The sequence below is a fragment of the Epinephelus fuscoguttatus genome, linkage group LG5 (genome assembly GCF_011397635.1).
Source record: "Epinephelus fuscoguttatus linkage group LG5, E.fuscoguttatus.final_Chr_v1".
Taxonomy (NCBI): domain Eukaryota; kingdom Metazoa; phylum Chordata; class Actinopteri; order Perciformes; family Serranidae; genus Epinephelus; species Epinephelus fuscoguttatus.
The window spans coordinates 46,923,149-46,951,059 of record NC_064756.1 but is presented as its reverse complement, the minus strand read 5'-3'; the positions used below and the strand labels follow the sequence as shown (position 1 = coordinate 46,951,059).

Sequence of the window (27,911 nt, the reverse complement as noted above, 5' to 3'; positions counted from 1 at the left end):
ATCTTCAACACCAAGAACCATCCTCTATCTCACTGAGCTAATTGGCAAACAGAAACGTCACATGTAGCTTCACAAATTGACTAAGCCAGTCACCTGTGTGCAAGACAGCAGCTGTTAGTGTGTAAAGGCAGATTTCAAACGGCAAGGATTAAAACTAACGACGTCCCGTTGTCCTGGGGGCGTAATTAATTGTCATCGGGAGGATCAATATTCTCTCTCGGGTCGACCTCGGGACGAAGAGAATTTTGTGGGCACTGACTTCATTTTTCTGTTTACGTTTTCAACACTGTCTGCGAACCAGAACGGTTCGCGAACGCGTTCGCAGTCGGTGGAAAAGATGATACTGTCACCAAAGATTCTTTATTTACTCTCTGCTGTCACTGTGCTGCGGTGCTCTACTATCGACAATGTTGCGCTGGCTGAAGCCTAAAGGGGGCAGTCTGAGTGTACCCAACCCCAGCACATAGCCCAGCCAGGCTCCAGCCACCCAGTACGATATGGAAGTGATGGCGACCCACCTTGTCCTACAGAGCCTGAGGTAAGCTAGTAACGTTAACTACAGAATCACCACCACCATTCTCGGCAACGATACGATGCGCGCGAGTCTCGGGGCAGAAAGGTTTTAGTGGCTAACGATGCCAGTTTAGCACTAGGAAGCTAGGAAACTGTGGGAATTGTGATTTTAAATAACTACGTTGGGAAGAAAGATACTTTGATACCGCTTGATACTTTAACCTCCCACACATTCAGACATGTTAACGCACCTTCTGATGTTATTATGTAAGGAGATTCCATCACTTTCATCTTATTGTCTACTCTAGTAGTAACTGGTAAGCAGATTAGCATCGTCTGCTAGCTAGCTAACGTAAGCAGTTGTACACAATTATACTGTTGAAACAAGGTATTAACACACCTAAACTGTATACTCACCACACCGAGATTGTTGGTTATCATACTCGACTTTACTGGTTATGGTGGTAAAAGCAAATTATCCACAAGTTATCCACCATCAACAAAACAGGCAGACTGTCAAAGTTAACGTTAGCAGGGCTATTACCAATTGCTTTTAATGGCAGTCTGTTAGCTTTAGAGATAGCCAGCTCTAAATCTATGTGTATTATCGTTATTTCGGCTTGACAGCTTATTAAACACCTGATACTGATTCTTTAACTTGCTGGTACAAGTCGCTGGATAGTTAATTTTTTTCTCAGTGTAAGTGTGAAATGATAAATATTATAACGAGAGTGGAGACCCACTCACTCAGCACAGAATGCATTAAGACCAAACGGTCTCTGCCCCGGTTTTGCGCACCACCAAACAATGTTTGTAAACAAAAAACCCATGTATAGCCTACTTTGGAGGGGGGAGCATTGCTAGATCATATCAAAACCATATTTTGTGGTTCTAAATCCTAACAAGTATAGCAACTGTGTATCATATGTCAGTGTAATGTTAGATGTTGGAAGATTTGTATTTATTTTCTTTTAGTGTTTAGTAGGCTATTGTCTTTTTGACATCAACAATGCATTTGTTTGTTCTTTATCAATCAAAATCAACATTTCATATTTTCTACAGAATAGTGTCAGCCTTTGACAGGATGGATGCAGCTGTGCAAGAGAAGTTGGTCAAACTATTCAACATCGCCTACTTCATCGCAAAAGAAGAGCAGCCATTCACCCTATTCCCCAAGCTGATGACGCTTCACAAGACCAACAGCCTCGACCTTGGCTCAACCTACCACAACAACGTGGCATGCAACACCTTTGTTGAAGTCATAGCCTCATGCTTCATAGAGAATGAATAATACACTTTCTGTCAAATTTAAAGATGATGGTCCTTTAAGGTTCACAGCGACCCGTTAATTTATTATTATTTTCTATTTACAGACATCATCAATCTAACGGACGAAGGCTATCTCATGAGCCCAGAGTATAACAACCTGTCCGACTGTAAGTCTTGTTCTCGTTGATGTCGTTAACGCACATCTTATACACATTTACGCATCTAATACACAATAAATTCCGTTGTTTTTGTTTGTTTTACAGTCACGGTCGATGATCTGGAAGAGTTGAGCGAAATCATTCGTCAAGCGGAGGCCGAAGAAACTAAGCACTCTGCTCCGGCGCCGATTCCCTCAACAGCCGACGTGGTTAAAAGAGCTGATCCGGTCCAACCATTGTCTCAGACCGCTCCGGAGCATGCGAAGGACGCTACACATCCTTCTGTACAAACGCTACATTCTTCTGCACCCGGGAGGAAGAGGTGGCGGATGCCCAGCAGCAGCAGCAGCAACGACAGCGACAGTCGACCGAGTGTTTCTCGCAACGGTCGTAAAACCGGTGAGTCAAAAAAAACCTTTTCTTTTTTTTTTTTTTTTTTTAAAAAGTAAAAACGCAGGATCTGTGTCGGCTTCACGCTGCAATGCTACAAACATGAAGTTGGACCATTATCGATACATGTCCGACGTGAAACACGCGTCGGCACATAAATGTTCCCCCCTATCCAACAAACGTACATTGCATATGTGATATAGGTCCGATGTGAAACACGCGTCGGCTCATCAACGTTCCCCCCTATCCAACAAACATATATTTCATATTTATTACTTGTTTTATTTCATTAAGAATACAATTTGAATAAAATAATGACTTTTAAAATGATCACTTTGCACTAGATCCACAGAGCACTGGATCCACAGAGATCCACAGCTCATTTTCATTCACGGCTTCTCATTATTATTATTATTATTATTATTGTTATTTATTGCTGTTTCTTGTATTTTGTACTTATTTGGCCTGCCTAGTTTTTCAGGTTTAAATTTTGAAATCTTTAATCCGACTCTTTCCCCTTGACCGCTGTAACACCGGAATTTCTCAATTATGGGATCAATAAAGGTGTATCTTATCTTCTCTCTCTCTCTCTCTCTCTCTTTTTCAGCAAAAAGACCCAGAAAATGTACGCATAGTTTCAAATGTGCGACCTGTCAGAGACAAGAAATACATCTTCTCGTCGGTACTACGCTAAGGACCATGAGCGATATCCTCTTTGTTGATGTTTGTTGAGTTTTGTTTTTTATTTTTATTTTTAGTTTTGTTTTCTGTAACCACGGATGAAAGCAACCCCCGTCCCTCAATACCTGATGATGCATGAATTAAACCAGAATGTATTAAATGAAACTCAGAAACCCGCTCAATCTATCTGTGAGGAACAAGAAAGTGATATAGATATGGGATATATAACTAACCAACAAACGTATATTTCATATTTATTACTTGTTATTTAATTTAGCATACAATATGAATAAAATAATAAATAATCCTCTCTCTCTCTCTCTATTTTTTTTTTCAGCAAAAAGACCCAGAAAATGTACGCGTGACCTTGTCAGAGGGAGAAAGAAGAAAATACATCTTCTCGTCGGTACTATGCTAAGGGCCATGAGAGAGATACTCTTTGTGCTAGGCCTTGGTGTTTGAGTGTAAGTTTGGGTTGTTGTTGTTGTTGTTGTTTGCTTTTTAAAATTTTGTTTTTTATTTTCTGTAACCATGGATGAAAGCAACCGCCGTCCCTCAATACTTGATGTGATGATACAAGAATTAAACCAGAATGTATTAAATGAAACTCGAGAACCCGCTCAGTCTTTATGCGAGGCACAACAAGATGTAGAAATCACCGACCCACTCACAGACATCAATATGGCTATCGCAGATCTTGATCATTCTCAAAGCATTTTAAACACCATAAATCAATGTCAAGACTTGCTAAATCAAATACCCTCGTCCTCTTCAAACAGCGTACCCACGCGGTACGACTTCAGGGTTCAGTTTATTTTACAAATCATTTTAAAATACAAATACAATTTACAATATACAGTAGACATGATCTTGTAAAAAAGGGTATCCCCAGAAGCTTCTGTAGCTTATAAGCGGGGGCCCAAAAACACAAAAACAACAATATAGTGTATCATGACAACAACAATTCCTATTTCTAACCTATCATCTAACCTAACCCTAACTCTAAGGTGATTTCATCAGCACAAAAAGTCTAATGTTCGACACAAACAACGACACAAATATCAACACATCGGGCACAGGTACATGAGACAAAAACCAGCAAGCTGAGCTTGATTTAGACATAATTTAGCAGCAATTTTTTTTTAAATCTTTTTTTAAAAATAGACAGTGATGCAGACTCTTTAATCATGCTCTCAACCTCATTCCAAGTCTGTGGTCCTTTAACGGTCACACTAAGACTTGTGCATTGTAGTTTCCGTCTCTTTCCCTTTATAAGCTGTTTTCCTCTCGTGTTGTATTCATGAGTGGGTAAAAAAATTGGGATGAGATGGCAGAGTCTGTCGTTGAGTCTAAATGCTACATCATACATCACACAGGCATTATGGAAAGTATTACATTCAGTGAGTTTCAAAAGTTTGTAACTGTAAAAAAGAGGATCAGAGGGGGCATTTAGCTTGGTCCATGATATTACTCTAATTACCTTCTTTTGTAAGGTCTTTAGTTTCTAAAGATAACTGGGATATGAATTACACCATATAACATTGCAATAGTTCAAGTGAGGCTCAAATAGAGACCGATACAGAGTTAAAAGAGCTTCAAGAGGAAGAAAATGTCGGACTTTACAAAATAAGCCCACATATTTGGATAATTTCTTAGTTAGCTCATTTATATGTTTTTTGTAATTTAAAAATTCATCTATGTATACTCCCAAAAATTTAGTGGAGTCTACCCTCTCGATAGCTCTACCATTTATTTCTATACACACATGTTCAACATCATTTCGGTTTCTATTTGAGCGGAATACAATGAAATTTGTTTTATTTATATTTAAAGATAATTTATTACACTTGAACCAGGTGTCCAACTTTATTAATTCTTGATTCATAAGATTCTGGAGATGTTTCAAGTTTTTGTGTGACAGGAATAAATTTGTGTCATCAGCAAAAAGGACTTTGTGTAAAATAGAGAAGAATTTCCAATATCATTTACATACAAAATAAAAAGAAGTGGACCTAATATAGATCCTTGAGGGACCCCATATTTAATAATGCTACACTGTGATTCATTATTATTTACATGAACATGTTGCTCCCTATCATATATATAACTTTTGAACCAATTTAGCGCTGTGCCCCTGACACCATAATGTTGCAATTTACCAAGGAGGATTGAGAAATCAATTGTATCAAACGCCTTAGATAGATCGAGGAAAACTCCAATCCCACACTCACCTCTATCAATGGCGTCGTTAATTTTTTCAGTGAGATCTATAATTGCCATACAGGTTGTGTGTTTCTTTCTGAAGCCATATTGTGATGGAATAATTATATTCAATCCATCTAAATAATTACTAAGTCTATAATAAACAATTTTCTCAAATACTTTAGAAAAGGTGGGTAATATAGATATTGGTCGATAGTTTTGCATGTTATTTTTATCCCCGGATTTGAATACTGGGATAATTTTTGCTATCTTTATCATTTTAGGTACCATCCCATAAAGCAAAGAGAGATTGATGGAGTAGACGAGTGGATCAACAATTTCATTCACAATGGCTTTAATGATCTTACTACATATACCATCCACGCCTGCAGTATTTGAGTCTTTCATACTCATAATAATATTAGTTACTTCTGTTTTATCAGTTGGTGCAAGAAAGAAAGAATTTATATAATTACCTTGAAGATATTGTTGATAATTTGCTCCCTCTGGTGGACTAATAGTTTCAGAGAGAGTTTTTCCTATAGAGTTAAAATGATTATTAAAGCTATTTGCAAGATCATCACCTTTTGAATTTGATCTGGCATTTTGCTTGATTTTGGTGTCAGGAAGTACAGTAGTTTTTTGTCCCCGACTGAGAACCTCATTTAGCACCTTCCAGCTTTGCTTCTGATCACCATGAGCAGCCTTGATAAGCTCGGTGTAATGTCTTCGCTTACTTATTTGTATGACATGTATCAGCTTATTTCTATATTTAGTATATTTGTCTTTATTACCAACAGTTGGATTTTTAATGTAACGTTTGTAAAGTATGTTTTTCTTTTTAATTGACTTCAAAATGCCCTTTGTAAGCCATACTTTCCGATTCCCTGCATCACATTTTCTGATCTTTACAGGTATGGTGGCGTTTACAGAGTCAGTTATTTCATCAATGAGAGCATTATATGCTGCATCAGGAGTTTTGCAGCCATAAACAGAATTCCATGATTTAACTCTGAGATTTTCGGATAATTTCATTAAGTTACTTTCACTCAGTACTTTCACTTTTGCTTTTAACAGTGACTCATTCATCTTTTTTGTAAGATCAGTGAAGAGTACGACAGGAAAGTGATCAGTAATGTTTGACAAAATTACGCCTGAGTCAAAACAAGCATTTTGAGTATTTGTGAGGATATTATCGATGATCGATTTACTGGATTCTGTTTCTCTTGTATATGTATTTATAGTGGGGAAAAAAAGATGAGGAGTACAGTGTATTCATGAAATCATTTTTAGCACTGTTCTCCTTGGCTAGATCAATATTAAAATCCCCAAGAATAAAACAGTTTTTATTTGTTCTATTTATACAGTTTAATAATTCATCGAGTTTAAGCTTGAAACTATTCAAATCAGAGTCTGGTGGTCGTAAATTACGCCTACAATTATATTCTTTCCATTATTTATATTAATCTCAACAAATAGAGAATCTGAGTACCCATCATCAATATTTAGATCATCACAGACACTCACAGAATGTAGTGAATTTATATATAAACATACACCTCCCCCTGGTCTACCAGATCTATTTCTATTGTACAATACATATCCGTTCAGGTTGAGGATGTTCAGATATGATTTATCAGTAATCCAAGTTTCACTACATCCAATTACATCAAACCTGTGGTCTAGGCTGGCTAAAAGGGATAGAAAATCATCATAATGCTTATTCAGGCTTCTAGTGTTTAAGTGCATCAGAGAGTATGAGTGGTCATTTTTGCATTTTATAGATTTTAATTTATCAGGTGTATAGCGTTTACAATTTAACTTTTTGAAGCAATGCTGTTCGGGCATATCACAGTTTCCCTCACTGATTAGATCAACAAGTCCCATTTATTGCATATGATAAGGAAAAGCCTGATATCTGATGTGAAAGTCATATAAAACCACATTATAAAGTCTTGTGTCTAGGAATTCCTTCATCTTAATCTGGGTCTAGCTAAGTCTAAACTAAAATGTTAAGAGAAACTATGAAGAAAAAAGGGGGGGGGGTTAACGAAGAAAAAAAGAAATGAATAAAAAAAACGAAATAAATCAAACAGAAAAGAGAAAAAAAATAAAACGAATACAAAGTTCGTTCAGTGCAGGATCAACCAACACGTAGCATGTGAGAAGTAAGGTCTCATGATCTCAAGATTGTAGAAAAGTGAAAAGCTTACTGCATAACAGGTAATTTTCATGAAGATGGATTTGGTGCTTCCCTCCTTCAGTCTGCAAACAGTGGAGTAGGTCTGTGCTTTAGTGAGAGCGCAGTTTCTTGGCATCAGACAGTTTATTTATAACACATCGCTGGTTTGAGTTCGTGAGCAGGTGAAGACGACCATCCTGAGTCCAGCTGGCTGTAAGCTTGTCCTTTAGTTTTTTACGTAGGTCGTCCAGAAGTTTCACCCGCTTGGCTGTTAAACTCTCCAGAATGTGCATCTTTGGTGTTGATCCCTTGAGCCGTTTTTTCGCTTTGTAGACCTTATCTCTGATGTTATATTGGGCAAACTTTACGATGATTCCCCTTGGTTTGTCCTTTTTGTGGGATTTAGGTCCAAGGCGATGGCTCCTGTCGATTTCTCCAGATTGCACCTCTATATTGAGATTGTTTTTAATTATTCCCATTATGACTTCATTTGTGTTTTCCCGATCATTTTCTGGAACACCGAAAATGACGAGACAGTTTTGTCTTGAATACTGTTCTTGCTCGTCTAAAATGTCCTCCACGTCATCATATTTTTTTTGAAGTTCATCGAGTTTGTCAACTGTGTTTTGTAATTCATACTTCAAGGAGTCCTTTACTGATTCCGTAATGGAGTCAGTGATAGCCCTTTTTATGGGTTCAATCAGGGAATCAACCAATATCTTACTGATTTTGCAGATGAAATCACAGTCCTGAAATAACGTGTCTATCTGTTTGCTTACTGTGTCTTTGATAACATCTCCGGGCATCGTTTGAAGTTGTTCCGCTTTTCCCAGCAAGTCTTTGTCCCGTTGCATGCTTGAATTGTTTGGTGGCAGTCAGGTTGAGTTGACAGAGTGTTCAGACACCTTTAGTCACACAGCAGAGGCAAACATAGATGGTAGATCATGTTAAAATCATTCGTTTTGTTGGTCGATCCGAGCTGAGTTTAGCAGCACCCGTCTCGGCTTGATGACATCATCAGATTATTCTGATAATAAACTTGCAGGATCAGCAAACACACTCAGGTTGCAGCATGGTCTCAAACAAAAGAGACCAATCGGAGAACAAAGCCCCGTCATTTCTTTTATCCCTGACCCGTTCTCAGATATTGATGTTGCTATCGCCAAATTTAATCATACGCAAGCTGTTTTAAATACGATAAGCCAATGTCAAGATTTGTTAAATCAAATACCCGCCAATCCCTCGACCTCAAACGACACGCATTTGCAAACCGAGACCCGACTTGATAACAATCAAAGTGCCCAAAATCAAATGAGCGTCTTTAACGCCATAGACAACGCCGTAAATCGTTTAGAAAATGTCCAACTCGCGACGTCCGACTGTCAAAATCAACAGCGAGCGGGTAACGTAGAGGACGTTCGTTCGGAAAATTTAGAACATCAACACACGCCGCAGCGAGAAAACTCGCCTCAAAATTCACCCTTGTTGAGGGTGGTGACGCGACCTAGATTTAACAATGTTGAATCCAGCCATCCGCTCAACATCAACATTACCAAACTACATCGAGGTACGGCCGATTTTGGTGAATTTTACGTCAGGGTGTTTACAGAGATGGGGCAAGCGGTGACGAACGTCATTTCACAAGTCGAACGACAAGATGCGGTGCAGCTCGAGTTGCGAGGCGATACTCTGCCTCAAGGCGCGTCCTGCGTCGTGAGCGGAGAGGAGTTTGATTTAACTCACTTACAGTCTTTCCTAGACCGCATTGTGCAATCTAACACGGCCGTTAAAACCAACGGTAATTTGGTATTCGCCGTCCAACTCATCAAAAACCCCTGATGCGGCGGTCGAAGACTCTTGTCTAATACCTTAGACGGCGAGATTATTAAAAAAAAGCGTCGGTCTCTGCGGGTCATAATCAACGGCCACGACAACCAACTTTGTTTTGCGATTAATTTGGCTCACCTGCTTTACCCCGATATCGTCGATAACGAAGCGTTTGCGCTTGGCAGAGGCGGGTTTGAACGATCAGACCTCGGTAACGTTCGGAGACATAGCGAAATTTGAAAAAGTCTCAAACTGCAAAATTGTAGTGTTCTACAGAACCGACGACGCTCGACGCTCTCTAAATTTGCGACCGATTCACCGAGGAGACAAAAGACGGTGTTTATGTTTCTGTTTGAAAAACACTACTACGGTATAACGAGCCTGAAATCCTTCCTAGGCTCGCTGTACGTGTGCGAGTATTGCTACGCGGGGTACACCTCCGTCGCGTGTCACTACTGCGAGGGTCATTGCTCCGTTTGCTCGGACCCCTCCTGTAGCGAGCGAGAGCTCCGACCCGTAGTTTGCGTCGACTGTAACAGAACGTGCCGTTCCGCGTCGTGTTTAGCCAAACACAAAGAGCCCGTAAAGAGGCCTGTGGCTGAAAAATACGTCAGTAATTGCAAGCTGATTAAAAGATGCAAAAAATGCGACATGCTATACTACATCGCTATGAACGGTAACGGTAAACAACACGCGTGTCCAAAAGTCAAATGTAAAATCTGCGGCGTAACCGTAGAAAAAGACGAGAGCGAGGAGCACCTGGAGAAATTGATTTTCTACGATTTCGAGACGTACGTAGACTTGTCGGGAGCGCACGTCCCTTTTCTGGTGTGTACAAAAACCCTCGACGGCAAAAGGTGGAATGCTCAGGGCGTAGATTGCGCCAAACAGTTTATTTTGCATTTCAGACGACCCGTGTACAGAAAATCCGTCTTCGCTCACAACGCTAGAGAATTTGACGGATACATTGTGCTCAATGCCATGCTGTCTCTGAACCTGAAGCCCGAGGCGCTCGTAATGCAGGGAAGCAAAGCGTACGTTTCACCAACCCCGATTATGAACACAGATACATCGACAGTCTCAGTTTCTTGACGTGCCGTCTGTCGGCTCTGCCCAAAGCCCTAGGTTTTTCCGATAAAAACAAGGGTTTTTTCCCCCATTGATTTAGCTCCGAGAATCATTTAAAGTACGTAGGCCCCTATCCCGAGCTAGAGGCCTACGGCGTCAAACAAATGAGCAGAGAGGGCAAGAGAGAATTTGAAGCGTGGTACGAGACGGTGCGTCACGGCACGTTCAATTTCGAGAAAGAAGCCGTCCGCTACTGTCAAAACGACGTGGATATTCTCGCGCGACCCTGCGACATTTTCAGAAAAGGTTACATCGACGAAACGGGCGTGGACCCTTTCAGTTGCGCCACCATCGCTTCGGCCTGCATGAAAGTGTTTCGCACAAATTTCCTACGTCCCGACACCCTGGCCATTCCTTCTCCCGATGACTATCGAAGACATCGCAAAACCTACTCAAACGCCGGCGTTCAGTGGTTAGAGTGGGTGGGCGTCTTTATTCAGCACGCGTTGAACGCTACTTTGTAGATGGTTATGCCGAGGTCCGAGGCGTGAAAACGGCTTGGGAGTTTCTGGGTTGTTTTTATCACGGTTGTCCGTCCTGATTTCAGCCCCACGACACCTGCCCTCTGACAGGCAGACCGTTTGACGAGTTGCACGCCTCCACCGTGGCGCGAATACAGACGTTAGAATCCGTCCACGGTCTCAAGGTGAACGTGATGAGAGAGCACGATTGGCTCAAGTTGAAAAAAATCCCATCCGCCTCTGAGAGACTTTCTCAAGCGTGCCAAAACCCCCCGACCTTTGTCACCCCGCGACGCTTTGTATGGCAGTAGGACGAGCGCCGTGAGGCTGAGGTACACGGCAGCGGCGAACGAAACCGTACACTACGTGGACGTGACATCCTTGTATCCCTACGTTAACTGCGCCTTTCCCTATCCTCTAGGACACCCCGAAATAGTTTACCGAGATTTCAAAGAGCCGCAAAACTACTTTGGGTTAATCAGGGCTGTCGTCTACCCTCCTCAAGGTTTGTTTTTCCCTGTGTTGCCCTACAAAACACCCTCGGGTAAACTGGTGTTCACCCTCTGTCGAACGTGCGCAGATCTTAATTTTCAGGCCGGCTCTTGTACCCACGACGATAAGGGCAGGGCGTTGACGGGGGTTTGGGTCACTCCCGAATTTAACAAAGCCTTGGAGCTGTGGTACCGCCTAGGTAAGATCACAGAGGTGTGGCACTTTGATAGACGCAGCGACGACGTATTTTTTAGCGTACATGCACACTTTTCTCAAGGGTAAACAGGAGGCCTCGGGCTACCCCGCCGAGGCCTCGGATCCGGAGAGTAGACGAAAGTACGTTGCAGACTACGGGGCAAATTAGGGCATTTTGCTGGATGCGGACAAAATTCAATCGAACCCGGCTAAAAGACAGGTGGCTAAGCTCTGTCTAAATAGCTTATGGGGAAAGTTTGCCCAGAGAAGTAACCTGAACCAGACCGTGCTCGTCAGGGAACCGGAGGAGTTTTTCAGTTACATGTTTTCAGAAAAACACAAAGTCAAATACTTTTCCTTCCTAAACGAGACCACGGCTCTGATTCAGAGGTGTCACGGCGATTGGTATATCGCACCCCCCAACAAGACGGACAACGTGTTTATCGCGGCATTCACCACAGCCTACGGCCGTCTAAAGTTATACGACTATTTGCATCAATTGCAAAATCGGGTACTTTACCTCGACACCGACTCTCTAATTTATGTTGCAAAAGAAGGAGAGAAGGGGCTCAAACTGGGTAATTATTTGGGAGACTTGACCGACGAGTTGGGGGGCGACACCATACAGGAATTTGCGGCGGCGGGTCCTAAAAGTTACGCCTACTTGACCAGAAAAAACAAACGAGCCGTGCTGCGGGTGAAGGGCATTACTCAGACGCAGGAATGTTGTGAAAAAATCAATTTTGACAGCGTCAAAGAGCTGGTAGAGGGTTACCTGCAAAACCACCATACGGGGGAGAGGGAGGAGGAGGAGGAGGAGGGGTTTATCGAGACTCTTCAACACGGTATAAAGAGGGATAAAAACAGGTTTCTGCTTAAAAACTTGTCATTTTTAAAAAGGTTTCATGTGGTATTTGACAAGAGACGACTGCTTTCCACAGGTGAAACGTTGCCGTTTGGCTACTGGAATGTTTTCCGCAGACCACCGGCCGATTGACTTTGATCCTAGACTGCGAGTGCCTTTCTCATGTCAGATTGTGGGACCCAGCGGTTGTGGAAAAACTTTTTTTGTAAAAAGCGTATTGGAAAACTGTCAAGATGTTTTGTCTCAGGTGCCTGAAAATATTGTATGGATATATACTTCGTTCCAGCCTACAGTACAGGCCAAAAGTTTGGACACACCTTCTCATTCAGTGCGTTTTCTTTATTTTCATGACTATTTACATTGTAGATTCTCACTGAAGGCATCAAAACTATGAATGAACACGTGGAGTTATGTACTTAACAAAAAAATGTGAAATAACTGAAAACATGTTTTATATTCTAGTTTCTTCAAAATAGCCACCCTTTGCTCTGATTACTGCTTTGCACACTCTTGGCATTCTCTCGATGAGCTTCAAGAGGTAGTCACCTGAAATGGTTTTCCAACAGTCTTGAAGGAGTTCCCAGAGATGTTTAGCACTTGTTGGCCCCTTTGCCTTCACTCTGTGGTCCAGCTCACCCCAAACCATCTCGATTGGGTTCAGGTCCGGTGACTGTGGAGGCCAGGTCATCTGCCGCAGCACTCCATCATTCTCCTTCTTGGTCAAATAGCCCTTACACAGCCTGGAGATGTGTTTGGGGTCATTGTCCTGTTGAAAAATAAATGATCGTCCAACTAAACGCAAACCGGATGGGATGGCATGTCGCTGCAGGATGCTGTGGTAGCCATGCTGGTTCAGTGTGCCTTCAATTTTGAATAAATCCCCAACAGTGTCACCAGCAAAACACCCCCACACCATCACACCTCCTCCTCCATGCTTCACAGTGGGAACCAGGCATGTGGAATCCATCCGTTCACCTTTTCTGCGTCTCACAAAGACACGGCGGTTGGAACCAAAGATCTCAAATTTGGACTCATCAGACCAAAGCACAGATTTCCACTGGTCTAATGTCCATTCCTTGTGTTTCTTGGCCCAAAGAAATCTCTTCTGCTTGTTGCCTCTCCTTAGCAGTGGTTTCCTAGCAGCTATTTGACCATGAAGGCCTGATTCGCGCAGTCTCCTCTTAACAGTTGTTCTAGAGATGGGTCTGCTGCTAGAACTCTGTGTGGCATTCATCTGGTCTCTGATCTGAGCTGCTGTTAACTTGCGATTTCTGAGGCTGGTGACTCGGATGAACTTATCCTCAGAAGCAGAGGTGACTCTTGGTCTTCCTTTCCTGGGTCGGTCCTCATGTGTGCCAGTTTCGTTGTAGCGCTTGATGGTTTTTGCGACTCCACTTGGGGACACATTTAAAGTTTTTGCAATTTTCCGGACTGACTGACCTTCATTTCTTAAAGTAATGATGGCCACTCATTTTTCTTTAGTTAGCTGATTGGTTCTTGCCATAATATGAATTTTAACAGTTGTCCAATAGGGCTGTCGGCTGTGTATTAACCTGACTTCTGCACAACACAACTGATGGTCCCAACCCCATTGATAAAGCAAGAAATTCCACTAATTAACCCTGATAAGGCACACCTGTGAAGTGGAAACCATTTCAGGTGACTACCTCTTGAAGCTCATGGAGAGAATGCCAAGAGTGTGCAAAGCAGTAATCAGAGCAAAGGGTGGCTATTTTGAAGAAACTAGAATATAAAACATGTTTTCAGTTATTTCACCTTTTTTTGTTAAGTACATAACTCCACATGTGTTCATTCATAGTTTTGATGCCTTCAGTGAGAATCTACAATGTAAATAGTCATGGAAATAAAGAAAACGCATTGAATGAGAAGGTGTGTCCAAACTTTTGGCCTGTACTGTATGTACGGTGAACTGCAAAAGATGAATAAGAAGATTCAATTTGTCGAAGGCTTGCCTGATTCTTTTGATGATGAGAACCTGTTTCCCCCCGATCAAAGTCACTTGATTATCCTGGACGACGTCATTTTTCAGGCCTCCGACCATCCCGAAGTAGTCAAGATTTTTACACAATACAGACACCACAGAAACATGAGCGTCATGATGTTGATGCAAAATGTTTTTCATCAGGGCAAACACAGTCGGACCATCAGCTTAAACAGTAATTACCTGGTCTTGTTTAAAAACCCCAGAGATAGGTTACAGATAAATATATTGGCTCAGCAAATTTTTCCTTTGAAAAAAACTTTTTTTTCAGAAAGCTTTGAAGATGCCACCAGAGACGCTCACGGTTATTTAATCGTAGATCTCACCCCAAATTGTCCAGAACAATACAGACTGAGATCGGGGTTGTTACTGGAGCAGTGGCCCGTCGTCTATCTACCTAAATCACGGTCTTCCTGAATCGTCATCGTCATCATCATCATCATCATCATCATCGTCGTCATGTCTGCGCGTTTAAAAAGGAACGCTCCTTTACTGCGTGCTTTGTGTCACGCCACGCCTCAGAGGCGTAAAGATATTCTTAACCACAGCTCTTCCGACTTTCTTCAGTCTTTGTGCGAACTCTCTTTAAATGTTTTGAAAGGAAACGTTCCCCTGACCAGGGCTCAATATCAAAAACTCAGAAGGCAAAAGAAAATTATCAAATTGCTGGCAAATAAAAATGCCAGCCTAAAAACCAAGCGCCGAGCTCTGATGACCCAGTCCGGAGGGTTTCTATTGCCTCTGCTTTCGGCGGTTGTGCCCATCTCTGGACAGCTTCTAGGAGGACTAATTAATAGGCGCTAATCAGAAAGAAAAAGAAAAAAAAAAAAGTCTCAAAAGATGTTTCTGGTCACGCCTCAACAGCTGAGCCGTATGAGTCAGACTTTGGGCAACTACGTAGTTGTAGATTCAACAACTACGACGGTGAATCTCAGGCCATGAGACGTACGGCTGAAAATGATTTAGACGCAAAAATGAGGGATATATTAAACAAACGGGGGCTTAATCCTTCTGAAAAAATTAAAAAATATAACGCTCTGTTACAAAGATACCTCACCCTGGTCAAACAAGGGGAGGAGGAACGTCGACTTTACCTAAAGACGGCGAGAGGCCTACCTCGCGACTCTGACAAGCCGGAAGAAAAAACGTATGAAAATGAAGAAAAGGACGAGAAAGAGGCAGGACTGGATGAGACGGCTCGCGAGGTACTGCAAAATCTTCCTCAGTGCGACCGCAAAAATGCTGAGTATATTATGAAGAAATTAGTCAAGAGCCAGGGCGGGTGGACTCCCAAGGGCGAATTTATTCACGAGGGAAAGAGGTTCGCATATGATTGACTTGTTTAAAAACCTATCAGTCTCTTATAAAAAGAAATCTCCAACGCCCAAGGGATGGACGGGGTTTTTGAATACGCTGACGGAGCTCAACATACCGATAAGCTCGCGCTCGCGCTCAATATCGTCGACTCAAAACCGTCAGAGGGTGGCGTGAAGGAGAGTGAGCAGAAGAAGAAGAAGAAGAAGAGGAAGAAGGAGCAGAGGGGGCCGTAGTGCCGGTCGAGAGGGAGAAAGGAAAGCGGAAAAAACAAGATTTAATTCCGTTTACGGAGGAGGAGGAGGAGGAGGAGGAGGAATGGGTTACGCCGGTAAAAAGGAGTGAAAGAAAAAAGTGGAAAACGGCCGCTCGTTGGATTAATTATACGGCGTGATAATTACTAAAAGAGTAGTACAATAACAACAACAACAACAACAACAACATTGACGTTTGTCTTGTCTTTTCTTTCAATTCTTAAACAAGTTGTAACAATCTTTGAACATTTCTAGAGAACAGGTGGTGTGGTAAAAAGAATCTGCTCGTTGAATCCTCATACAACGTTGATATTTTTTCACAAACTTTGATACCATTTCATCATTTTTTACGACGTCGTCGTGATACAGAGATAGCACGCTCTCAAAAGGTAGCCCACAGGCCCTATGACATAAATAATAAACACAATGCTGTCCGCAGGCGGTCGGCGCGACGTCTTGAAGTTGTCTTTTCTGGTACAGTAATTTTTTCTTACAACGGCTTTTTAAAAACTGTAACACGGTTTTTGGGTAATACACAAAGTCGGGCGGCAGTCTGAACGAGTCGAAAAAAGTGGCCCTCCCGTCTTGGTCCAGAGTGAGCGCTAGCCAGTGTTCTCCGGGCTGATGACTGGGATGCGTGTTGACGATCATGTAGGCGGGACGTCTGAATGAGCGCGTCAGCGCCGGTAGTTGGTCCGAAGCCCACACGCCGCAAAACGCATCTCCCAGTAAATGTCGCAAGACGCTTTCCAGTTGGTGGTTATTCATATTCTTTCTTTCTTTCTTTTCTCAATAATAATCCACCAGCACTTGACGTTTGGAGTTGATCTCCAAAATACTCTCGTAACACGCGTACACGATCAGAGTGGTCGTATGCGGCAGGGGAACTCTGAATCTCATTTCCAACGTCAAGTACCCGTTGGAGACAGGGGACAAGGCGTCTGCGTCTTCGGCCGCGTTGAGATTAAACACAAACAACGAGTAACCCTGGTTAAAATCCTCCCTCCAGGTGTCTTCCCGTGGCCGTATACATGTTGTAAAACTCTCTGACCGACTGGCCTTGGTCGAATTGAGGCTGGAAAGCTTTGGCGGGCACCTGTCTGCCATCCTGACAGAGGGGCAAGTATTCCACATTGTTGTGAGCAAAGTTGAAGGGCGACAGGTCACTTTTCCCTGTAAAGGCTTTGTGGTGCCCAAAAAGAGATTTTCTTGATTTCATACTCGAGTATTTTCCGGGATGGAGTAAGTTTTCACGTTGATGCGGGACAAAGGATAGAGTGCGTTACCCCTCAACAGGGCCGCCGCGTGACCCAGACGCATTGTGGGGGAAACGGTCGTTTTCTTGACAAACAAAGAAGCGCCCGATATTTTTAATTTAAAATTAGCGTTAGCGGCTTGCATGAGACAGAAGGCGTTGCTAGCGCGGGTCAGTTTAATTCTCAGATCCACAGAGTTCAAGAGAAGCCTCTCGCAGAAAAGTATGTCGGCGTGGAGAGGGCCCAGCAGGTGAAGCTCGCGGGAATTAGCGGTGAACCGAGCTCTCTTCACCAGACCTTTGTTAGGTCCGTTATTTGTCACCACAGAATCCATTGAGCCTGCCGTGTCTTTGTAAAATAACCCGGCGGTAAACTGACTTTTTAGAGAATCTTCTGAAAAGTTGAGGAGGGTTTCGATCATGGCTCTGTACGGGTGAGTGGCGCTGGATTGCGATGTCAATCTGTCGCCGAGAATAACGTCGCACTGACTGAAAATGATATTCAGAGGATAATTCACGAGGCCTACGGGCGCGTCGTTATCCAGGTTCGTACCGTCCGCTTTGGTAATTTTCAGTCGCAGGTGTAGCAAGGTGTCGTTCAAATCCAAATATTTTTCGCCGTCTCCGGGAATGAAAAACTCTATAGGCCCCGAGTCCGTAATGGCCGATAAAGGCAAAATCTCTGTGTAGAGCTTTTCGTCTATAGACAGCTGCGTCATGGGGGCTGAAAATAAATCCAGCTCTGCCATGCTGCACTCGGCCGATTTGTGATGTAAAAGAGCCATGTTTTGTTTTTTGTTTATGTTTTTGTTTTTTTGTTTTTTTTTCTCCCTAAAAGATATCGCCGGACCTTATCGCCGCTGCTGAGGGGCTCCGGGTAGACTTGTTTCCCTTAGCGCCTCTCGTGCCGACTGACTTGCCTTTGGCGGAGCGTCGACATTTTTTAGATCCTCATGAAACGCGCTCCCCCGGAGGTCTCTTTCTCGCTCTTCTGGCCAAAACCATAATACCCCGGATCCTTCTTGAGATGTCTGATCAGAGTTTCGATCCATTATTTTACCTACGGCGTGGCTTATGACCTCCGAGGCTATGTTTTTACACCCGACCTGAGGTGAGGCTTAGCGATGGCAAAACCTTTTTTCACGATACGGGACACGAAACGGAATAATCATGAAAATATAGACCCTATCCCTCGTCCGTACGTGACGGGGGAGCCGTAAAAACCGGGGAGGGCTCCGCCTGCTTGGTTTTCATAGTAGCTCACAAAACGACGAGGATCGTGGTAAGGGGTCGTGGTTTCAACGAGGTCTTTGCGGGTCTGAAATGGAGTTTCATGATAGTCTTGCTCCCGATTTCATGCTCAATATGTAAGACGCGGGTGGAAAAACGCGCAGATGATACTGACCGCCTGCCTGAAATTCAAATCTTTTTTGGATGTTGTTAAATGCTAAAAAGATGTCGCTGTCGACGACTCTAAAATGCGTGTTTAGCTCGGCCCTGAGCTGCTCAAAGTTGGCGTAATATCCCCCTCTGAACCTTCGACGGTTGACTACGGTCTCCCCATCGGGTGTCGCGGGTTTCTTTCTCCACTCAAAGTAGGCCGCGTCTTGAGGAATGTTATGCCACGTGTGCGGGTACGAAATCTCCGTCAAGGCCACTTGCCATGGGCCCTCCAAGTCAATGTGTTGCGCCAAGTCAACGTGGAAACTGGAGCCGGTATTATTTTTAAATATGTGCGCGCTGGCGTTGGAGGGCAGGGTAACGTAAAACCCCTCGCCGCCTGAGATCTGAGACATGATGAAATGAAATGAATACAAATCTGACGTACGGCGCGCTGTTATAGATTTTTCAGCTCGCCGACCTTGACCCAGCTGTTGAATTTCTCGGGCCAGTTTTTCCAGCGTACCAGCGCTTGTTTTTCTCTGCCGACGACGCATCGGTCCAAAATTTCTTCCACCACGTAGCTCTTGTCTCGCGGTATCTTTACTTTTTGCAGCTCCGCTTCATAAAACATACCCCGGATAGGTTCTCCATCATAATCTTTCAGTTTGTACACGGGGGGTACTCGGGGTACGCACTTGGCCACCGTAAACACCTCGTCGGTATAACTCTGCTCGTATTTCTTATCAAACACGCCTCTCACTTTAGATATTCTCATGAGATTTCCCTGTTTAAAATTCATCTTTAACTTTTCTTGGAAGCTCAGGGGGATCGAGCCGAACAGGTTTTGAAAAACTTGCAGGGTGTTCTCGGATGTCACTTGCATAGGCGTCATTTTTATACTCGTGTGATAGCCATTATTATAGCTTTTAACCAAGTCCTGCAGGACGTCTACGTACCTGCGGGTGTTTTCAGCTGTAAAATATCTCCACATTCTAGTTTTCAACGTACGATTAAATCTCTCAATCACCGAGGCCTTCAGATCACTGGCCGTGGTGAAATGTTTAATACCGCGTTTATCCATCAGCGCCTTAAAAGTCCTGTTAAAGAATTCTTTACCCGCGTCCGTTTGTAACTTTTCAGGGGTCTGACTGTCGTCTAAAACAGAGTCAAACGCCCTAGCGACTTGGGACGCCTTTTTGTTTTTTAGCGCTCGCACGTACGCTTTCTTTGAAAACACGTCGATGAACTTCAACAGATATTTAAAACCGTCGTTGTGCTCGGACAAGGCTTGCATGTCACAGAGGTCCGCTTGAAATTGGTTCAGAGGTCGCGGTACAAAAACCCTATTTCTGGGAAAATGTATTCTGGCAGGTTTATGCAGAGTGTATGCGTCTTGCTCGGCTAAAAATTCTCTGACTCGGTCAGGGTTTACTCTTTTCCCCGTCTCATCTTGTATGGCCCTGTGGAGTCGTTCGACTCTTCCTAAACTACCCGGGTGAGACGGGTCGTAATAAACCTTTTTCATGACACGTTTCTCCGACATGTTGAATCAATAATGAACACAACCGCTCGCTTACCAAAACATTTATTTTAAAAGTTATACGAGGTATACATGATTCACACATTTAAGATATACGAGGTATATACATGATTCAAGCATTTAAGATATACAAACTATATACAGTACAGGCCAAAAGTTTGGACACACCTTCTCATTCAATGCTTTTTCTTTATTTTCATGACTATTTACAGTGTAGATTCTCACTGAGGGCATCAAAACTATGAATGAACACATGTGGAGTTATGTACTTAACAAAAAAAGGTGAAATAACTGAAAACATGTTTTATATTCTAGTTTCTTCAAAATAGCCACCCTTTGCTCTGATTACTGCTTTGCACACTCTTGGCATTCTCTCGATGAGCTGCAAGAGGTAGTCACCTGAAATGGTTTCCACTTCACAGGTGTGCCTTATCAGGGTTAATTAGTGGAATTTCTTGCTTTATCAATGGGGTTGGGACCATCAGTTGTGTTGTGCAGAAGTCAGGTTAATACACAGCCGACAGCCCTATTGGACAACTGTTAAAATTCAGTCCGGAAAATTGCAAAAACTTTAAATGTGTCCCCAAGTGGAGTCGCAAAAACCATCAAGCGCTACAACGAAACTGGCACACATGAGGACCGACCCAGGAAAGGAAGACCAAGAGTCACCTCTGATTCTGAGGATAAGTTCATCCGAGTCAGCAGCCTCAGAAATGGCAAGTTAACAGCAGCTCAAATCAGAGACCAGATGAATGCCACACAGAGTTCTAGCAGCAGACCCATCTCTAGAACAACTGTTAAGAGGAGACTGCGCGAATCAGGCCTTCATGGTCAAATAGCTGCTAGGAAACCACTGCTAAGGAGAGGCAACAAGCAGAAGAGATTTCTTTGGGCCAAGAAACACAAGGAATGGACATTAGACCAGTGGAAATCTGTGCTTTGGTCTGATGAGTCCAAATTTGAGATCTTTGGTTCCAACCGCCGTGTCTTTGTGAGACGCAGAAAAGGTGAACGGATGGATTCCACATGCCTGGTTCCCACTGTGAAGCATGGAGGAGGAGGTGTGATGGTGTGGGGGTGTTTTGCTGGTGACACTGTTGGGGATTTCAAAATTGAAGGCACACTGAACCAGCATGGCTACCACAGCATCCTGCAGCGACATGCCATCCCATCCGGTTTGCGTTTAGTTGGACGATCATTTATTTTTCAACAGGACAATGACCCCAAACACACCTCCAGGCTGTGTAAGGGCTATTTGACCAAGAAGGAGAGTGATGGAGTGCTGCGGCAGATGACCTGGCCTCCACAGACGCCGGACCTGAACCCAATCGAGATGGTTTGGGGTGAGCTGGACCGCAGAGTGAAGGCAAAGGGGCCAACAAGTGCTAAACATCTCTGGGAACTCCTTCAAGACTGTTGGAAAACCATTTCATTTCACTACCTCTTGAAGCTCATCGAGAGAATGCCAAGAGTGTGCAAAGCAGTAATCAGAGCAAAGGGTGGCTATTTTGAAGAAACTAGAATATAAAACATGTTTTCAGTTATTTCACCTTTTTTTGTTAAGTACATAACTCCACATGTGTTCATTCATAGTTTTGATGCCTTCAGTGAGAATCTACAATGTAAATAGTCATGGAAATAAAGAAAACGCATTGAATGAGAAGGTGTGTCCAAACTTTTGGCCTGTACTGTACATAATTCCAACATTTAAGATACGAGGTATACATGCTTCCAACATTTAAGATATACATGCTTCAAACATTTAAGATATACGAGGTATACATGCTTCACACATTTAAGATATATGAGGTATACATGATTCACACATTTAAGATATACCAGGTATATACATGATTCACACATTGAAGATATACGAGGTATATACATGATTCAAACATTTAAGATATATGAGGTATACATGATTCAAACATTTAAGATATATGATTCAAACATTTAAGATACGAGGTATACATGATTCAAACATTTAAGATATACATGCTTCAAACATTTAAGATATATGAGGTTTACACGCTTCAAAACATTTAAATATACGAGGTATACATGATTCAAAAACATATAAGATATATGAGCTATATACATGATTCAAACATTTAAGATAAATGAGCTATACACGGTCACAAACAACAACATAGCATTAGGCTAAAGCAGACGAGAGCAAATTCATGGCAGAGGTCCCGTTGATAATGCGAATATAATAATGCAACCTTCTCAATTCGGTCAAGGTGTCCGCAGGTACGAGACAACACACTGCGTCTACAAATAAAGCGTACAGAGTAACCAAATGGCTTACGTTTGAGGTATTCATCTCTTTAATGATTTTGTAGAATGCATCGGCCACCGAACTGTCTTTTACAAGTTGCAATGTGGACCGTACCAACACATCCCAGGGTGTATGTACAGATTGGGACCTAACTATATCCAACACGCATTCCAATCGAGTTAAGTTAACGTCCCTGTTCAAACCTGCGTGATTCACAGTCATTTTGTTTTTAATAACCTGATCCAAAACACGGATTAAATGACAAATGACCGCGTGTTTCTCTACACGCGTTACGAGTTTAGTCCAGTAGTGACCCATTTTCACTCTATAAGCCAAAACTCCAGAGCTTGGTCTACAATTTCAATCTTTTCCTCGTCCCCTTCGGTCATCGTATTGTAAATCTTGGCGATTGAGTGTTCGATGCGTCTCATCGTCTTAAAGTCATGCAGCAGGAAATCACAAGCGCCCCGGACCCGGTACTCGGACACGCAGAGACGGCGAGCGTTAAGAGCTTGTTGGATGGTAGGGATAAACCGACCCAAAGTCTTTCCATCAGCTGGGAGTGGTGTACCTCGTAAAAATAGTCCGGCGTCTCTTCCAGACATTCGTGCTGACACTGACTCGGATGGTTGATTTGACACCCGTTACAGATTTCCTTTCTGTATCGGGCCAAAACATACAGCAGCAGTTTACTCACTACGGCTCTCGCCGTATTCAGAAATGCCACAGACAGCACCGAGTCCGTTTCATCGTGCATTCCTCTACAAGGAGGTCCGGTTCGCACGTCTGCTGCGGCGGGAGCGGGCCGTAAAGAAGAAGAACCATCGCTGTTGGATGAATCAGGCGTTGTTGGAGTCGATGGAGGAGGACTAGGAGGAAAGCCCTGGGAGGGCTGCAGCGGCGGAGAAGGAGAGGCCCAACGCCTCAGCGACAGCGGTGCCGAAGAAGGCCTGATAAGGCCTGCCTCTGGCGATGAAGGAGCTGGTGAAAGCCTGATAAGGTTGGCCTCTGGCGTTGAAGGAGCTGTTGAAGGCGGGAGAGACATGTTTTTCAGAGTCCGTCGGTCGTTTTTTAACTAGTCCGTCCCAGTCGTAGCTTTTTTAAACGTATTGGTACGGAGGGAGGGAGAGAGGGAGGGAGAGAGGGAGGGGTTTTTGAAAAAAAAGGAGGAGTCTCCTAAAACAGCGTTTTTTTCACAAGCATAATGTCTCTAGAGCTCCGACTGCTGGCAAAGAGTTCTTTAATATTTTCCGCATTTTCCTCCATCATTTCCAACCAGTCTGTGAGAGGAATGCGTAATGACGCCTGGAATACGCTGCATTCAGAACTGAAATACTCCAAAACAAATTCGTCCGGGTGTTCATCTTTCAGCGACACCTGACGGCTGGCTCGATAGAACCATCTGCCCGAAGCCGAGCTTTTTGTCTCCCACACGGTGCTGGCCACAATTTTCTTCTTCTCTGTACCCTGCAGGCTTTCTTTCAGGCCATGCGAGGAATTTGCTTCTCTCGTGTCTCTTGTCTCGGGCGCTCTAAGATCAGTCAATCCCACCATATTTAACACACTCCAGTCTATTGAGGTGAGTGTTGCTTGGGCCACAAGAGATCCAAATGTTTCCCCTTTCTCCAACTGATAGAAACACACTTCGTTAGCTTTATAGTTGAACTTGTAACCCCACGCACCTCCGGCATCTAAACTCCATTCCTGCATAAGAGCGGAGGCCGGAGGCATCTGAATGCGTCCGATGTGCCTGACACATTTCTGGGGAGCTGGCCACGATTCACAAAAACTCGTCACAGTGGTGCCGCAGATGACGTTTCTCTCATCATTGTACATCATTTTCCCTCCTCTTCCCGGGGTTTCTTTTTCATTCACCGCACCATTCTCGGAGGCATCCAATGCTCTCTTGGCCATGTTTGTTTTCTCCTAGTTTATTGTTTTTTCTTGAATAAAAATCCCGAGTCTTTTCACTCTTTTTTAAACACATTTGCTCAACGCAGCTTCTTCGGAGAGGGGGGTGGCGGGGTCTGCAGATCTCAACAATGATTGGTGTTTGGCTGATGAGTGAGATCTAATAGCATAATATTGACGGATCTCAACACACACACACACACACACACACACACACGGTCTCTTAGCTGACAGAAGGTTCCAAAAAGGGAGGGGTAAATGAGCGGGAAAAACCTTATGATGATGCAGCTTCTTAGGAGAGGGGGGTGGCGGGGTCCACGGATCTCAACAGTGATTGGTGTTTGGTGTGCCATCTAATAGCATAATATAGTAGTAGTAGTGGGTGAAAGGTTACCATCCATCATCTTTAAATTTGACAGAAAGTGTATTATTCATTCTCTCTTCATTGAGGACCTCAAGGAGGAGTTGCAAGCAGCCAGGTTCTTCTCTGTGATGTCTGACTCAGTTGACCGTTCGGTGAAGGACCAGGAGATGATCTACTGCACCTACCTCGTGGATGGCAAACTAGTGAACCGGCTTATCCAGATTGTGACCCTGAATCACGCCCATAGCCAGGGCATTTTGGATGCCATTCTGAAAGGGCTGAAAGTGGTGGGTAGTTGTGTTTACTTTTGAATGTATGAATGAAAGAATGCATGCTTCTATTGTATTCATATTATAACCTAATGTGATGATGCTAAGTCTTTTTAAAATTCAAACTTTATCACCAAGGTGGGGGTTCAAGAGGAGGACCTGAAGCTGCGTCTTGTAGGCTTTGGATGTGATGGCGCTTCCGTAATGCTGGGATTGAACAACGGAGTCGCAGCCAGACTAAAGCACCTGTGCCCCTCCCTAGTGGTGATATGGTGCATCGCTCATCGGCTGGAGCTGACTGCGCTCAACTGTTTGAAAGTGCTTCCCCAGCTGAAGGGTGCTGAACGAGCTGCTACGTGTCATCCACAAACATTACACAGTCTCTTCTAAGGCGTCACGGGAGCTGGAAGAGATCAGCAAGGCGATGGAGGTCTCCATTCTCAGGCCAGGGAACACTGAAGGTATTAATATAATAAAGATATGTTTATTATATTGTATTTTTAATTGAAAGAGACAGTGCACATTAGTGAACATTACTGTAAATATGCCGGTTCAGCCAGGGAGGCTAGTTTTCAACCATAGTCTAAGGCAGATGTTATGAGCACTACAAATAATTAACATTGAAAATATACAATGTTGATGATAATAATGATGAATTAAAACCAAAGTGAAACTGATTGTCTAATCTCTGCTGTCTGATTGCAGGTACCCGCTAGCTACCGCACACATCGCATGCCCTGGAGGCCCTCATGAGGAACTACAAGCCTCTACTTGTACACTTTGAGAACCACGCCAGTGATCCCAATGACAGGGAAGCGAGTGCAGCCATGAAGGGGAGGACAAAGCTTATACTGAAGTCTCTGAAGCAGTACAGCACACTCCTCTTTATCCACCTCATGCTGGATATCCTTCAAGAACTGAAGCACCTCAGCCTCTTGTTCCAGAAAGACGGCCTCACACTCCAGATGGTCTCGGATGGGCTGCAGACAACATGCATGGTTTTTGTAGCTATGCAGGTGAGGAACTATGTTCCCTTATTTTACATATTGCATGTTAAATTTAGGCAGAAAACCCATTCACCCTTACACACACATAAATGTTTTTGCATTGCTTAAACCGTAACAGCTCAAAGTCAGAGTTGTATGATTTATTTGTGGTTTTTGGTGATGAAATTATTAAAACTGTTTGTTCATGTTCAATGCAGACAAACCCAGGCCCAAGGCTGCAGCGGTTTCTGACTGAAGTTGGGACTGGATCCACCTGGCAAGGTGTTGAGATCAACAGGACTAGCACCGATGATGACAACTTCAACAACATCAAGCTTCGCCTCACCAACAGGTTCTGTGAGTTTGTGTCAGAGCGTTTCAGGAGTCTTGAGACCGGCGTTCTGAAAGCGATTTCCACACACTTCGACTTGTCCAACTGGCCAGAAGACACCAACGCCCTGGCTACATTTGGCACCGCTGAACTGAATGTCATTATGGAGCACTTCCGCCCCGTCCTGGAGCCATGCAAGGACTTTCAATCTGAGGATGCAGCAAGGCTAGAGTGGCTTGACCTCAAGATCCTGGTTGCCTGTCACTACAGGCATCTTGATTCCCAGGTGAGTGATCCTCCAAGGGTTTCCTCCACATTAACAGCAACATTGTACTTATATGGCACATTTCCTACAAGTTGATTGCAGCACAGTGTGCTTAGGTCATACAAAGAATCCCAGTATAAAAACATGCCAGAAGAACAGACCCCTCTGGATTACTGTTCATTTATTATGCTGATCTGTTCTGTACGACATCTATTGCACGTCTGTCCGTCCTGGAAGAGGGATCCCTCCTCAGTTGCTCTTCCTGAGGTTTCTACCGTTTTTTTTCCCTGTTAAAGGGGTTTTTTTGGGGAGTTTTTCCTTATCCGCTGTGAGGGTCTTAAGGACAGAGGGATGTCGTATGCTGTAAAGCCCTGTGAGGCAAATTGTGATTTGTGATATTGGGCTTTATAAATAAAATTGATTGATTGATTGATTGACTTTTCAACCCATTCTCTCAGGTGCTGTGGCAGCGACTGATCCAGGGTGCCATCGGAAGAGCTGGCCAGTTCCAGCACATGCAGGTGGTAGCAGAGATCAGCCTTGTCCTCCCCATGAGCAGCTCCTGCTGCGAGCGTGGTTTCTCCTGCATGAAACGGGTGAAGTCGGACTGGAGGTCTCGCCTGGCCAATGACACTCTGAACAGCCTCGTGCAAATCTCAATGCATGACCCTCTTCATGAGGAATACAGCTCAGTGAGAGCAGTCACCAAATGGTGGAGTAGTGGCAGAAGGTCACGTAGACCACTGTACTGTGACTGAGGGCGTTGGTTGTCATCTTGAAGCTAAACAAATCTAGTCTGCTTTTCCCTATTTGTGTGGGCCAGGGTTAGTTAGTTGTAATTTAATTGCATTTATTTGGTTTATTTTATATGTTCTTGTCCGGGACGTTTCCGGGATGGTGCTGTCAAACGGCTGTCAAACGGCTGTCAAAAATTCAGTTATAAAGACAAGAATCCGAAAATACACAAATTGCATCTAGACAGCATGGAGATGTTGGTAATTTATTTATGATTTATTGGCTCCATAAGTGAAAAACTGATGTTTAAAAATGCCATTTTTGACATTTCTGACTCCAATTGTTCGCATGAGAGCGAAATTCAAAATGGTATAAAAAATTCAGTTTTTGAGATAAAATTCTGATATTTTCCAAACATCATCTACCATGACTCCAAAATTTTGTCTTTTTTTTTTTTAATGAACATTGAAAATGTATTTAGCAAGAATTTGCAAATATATGTTTACAATACCGTTTACAGTCCAACATTTTGATGCACTGTAGGCTCAGTTTTGGATAAATCAAAAATCTGTGTGGATCGTTTGTGTAGGACAGTCTGAAGATGCTCTGTAGCATCTGTGTCAATTGAGCAAAAATTGTGGGAGGAGATAGGTTTAAT

General features: G+C 43.3%; 1 protein-coding gene across 2 annotated transcripts; it reads left to right on the top strand.

The window, feature by feature from the left end:
* Positions 1-27,633, top strand: LOC125889104 (zinc finger protein 862-like). 2 transcript variants are annotated; one of them, XM_049576828.1, is made up of 10 exons: positions 1-538; positions 1,576-1,949; positions 2,046-2,339; positions 2,938-3,012; positions 3,349-3,475; positions 24,763-24,954; positions 25,075-25,397; positions 25,642-25,952; positions 26,141-26,539; positions 26,977-27,633. In XM_049576828.1, exons 8-10 carry the CDS (start codon positions 25,686-25,688, stop codon positions 27,274-27,276), a joined length of 966 nt encoding a protein of 321 aa, XP_049432785.1. In that variant the 5' UTR covers positions 1-538; positions 1,576-1,949; positions 2,046-2,339; positions 2,938-3,012; positions 3,349-3,475; positions 24,763-24,954; positions 25,075-25,397; positions 25,642-25,685; the 3' UTR covers positions 27,277-27,633. The 2 variants fall into 2 exon arrangements, with proteins under 2 accessions (XP_049432785.1, XP_049432786.1); XM_049576829.1 differs by lacking the exons at positions 1-538; positions 1,576-1,949; positions 2,046-2,339; positions 2,938-3,012 and having other exon boundaries at positions 3,397-3,475; positions 24,754-24,954.
* The last annotated feature ends 278 nt before the right edge of the window (positions 27,634-27,911 follow it).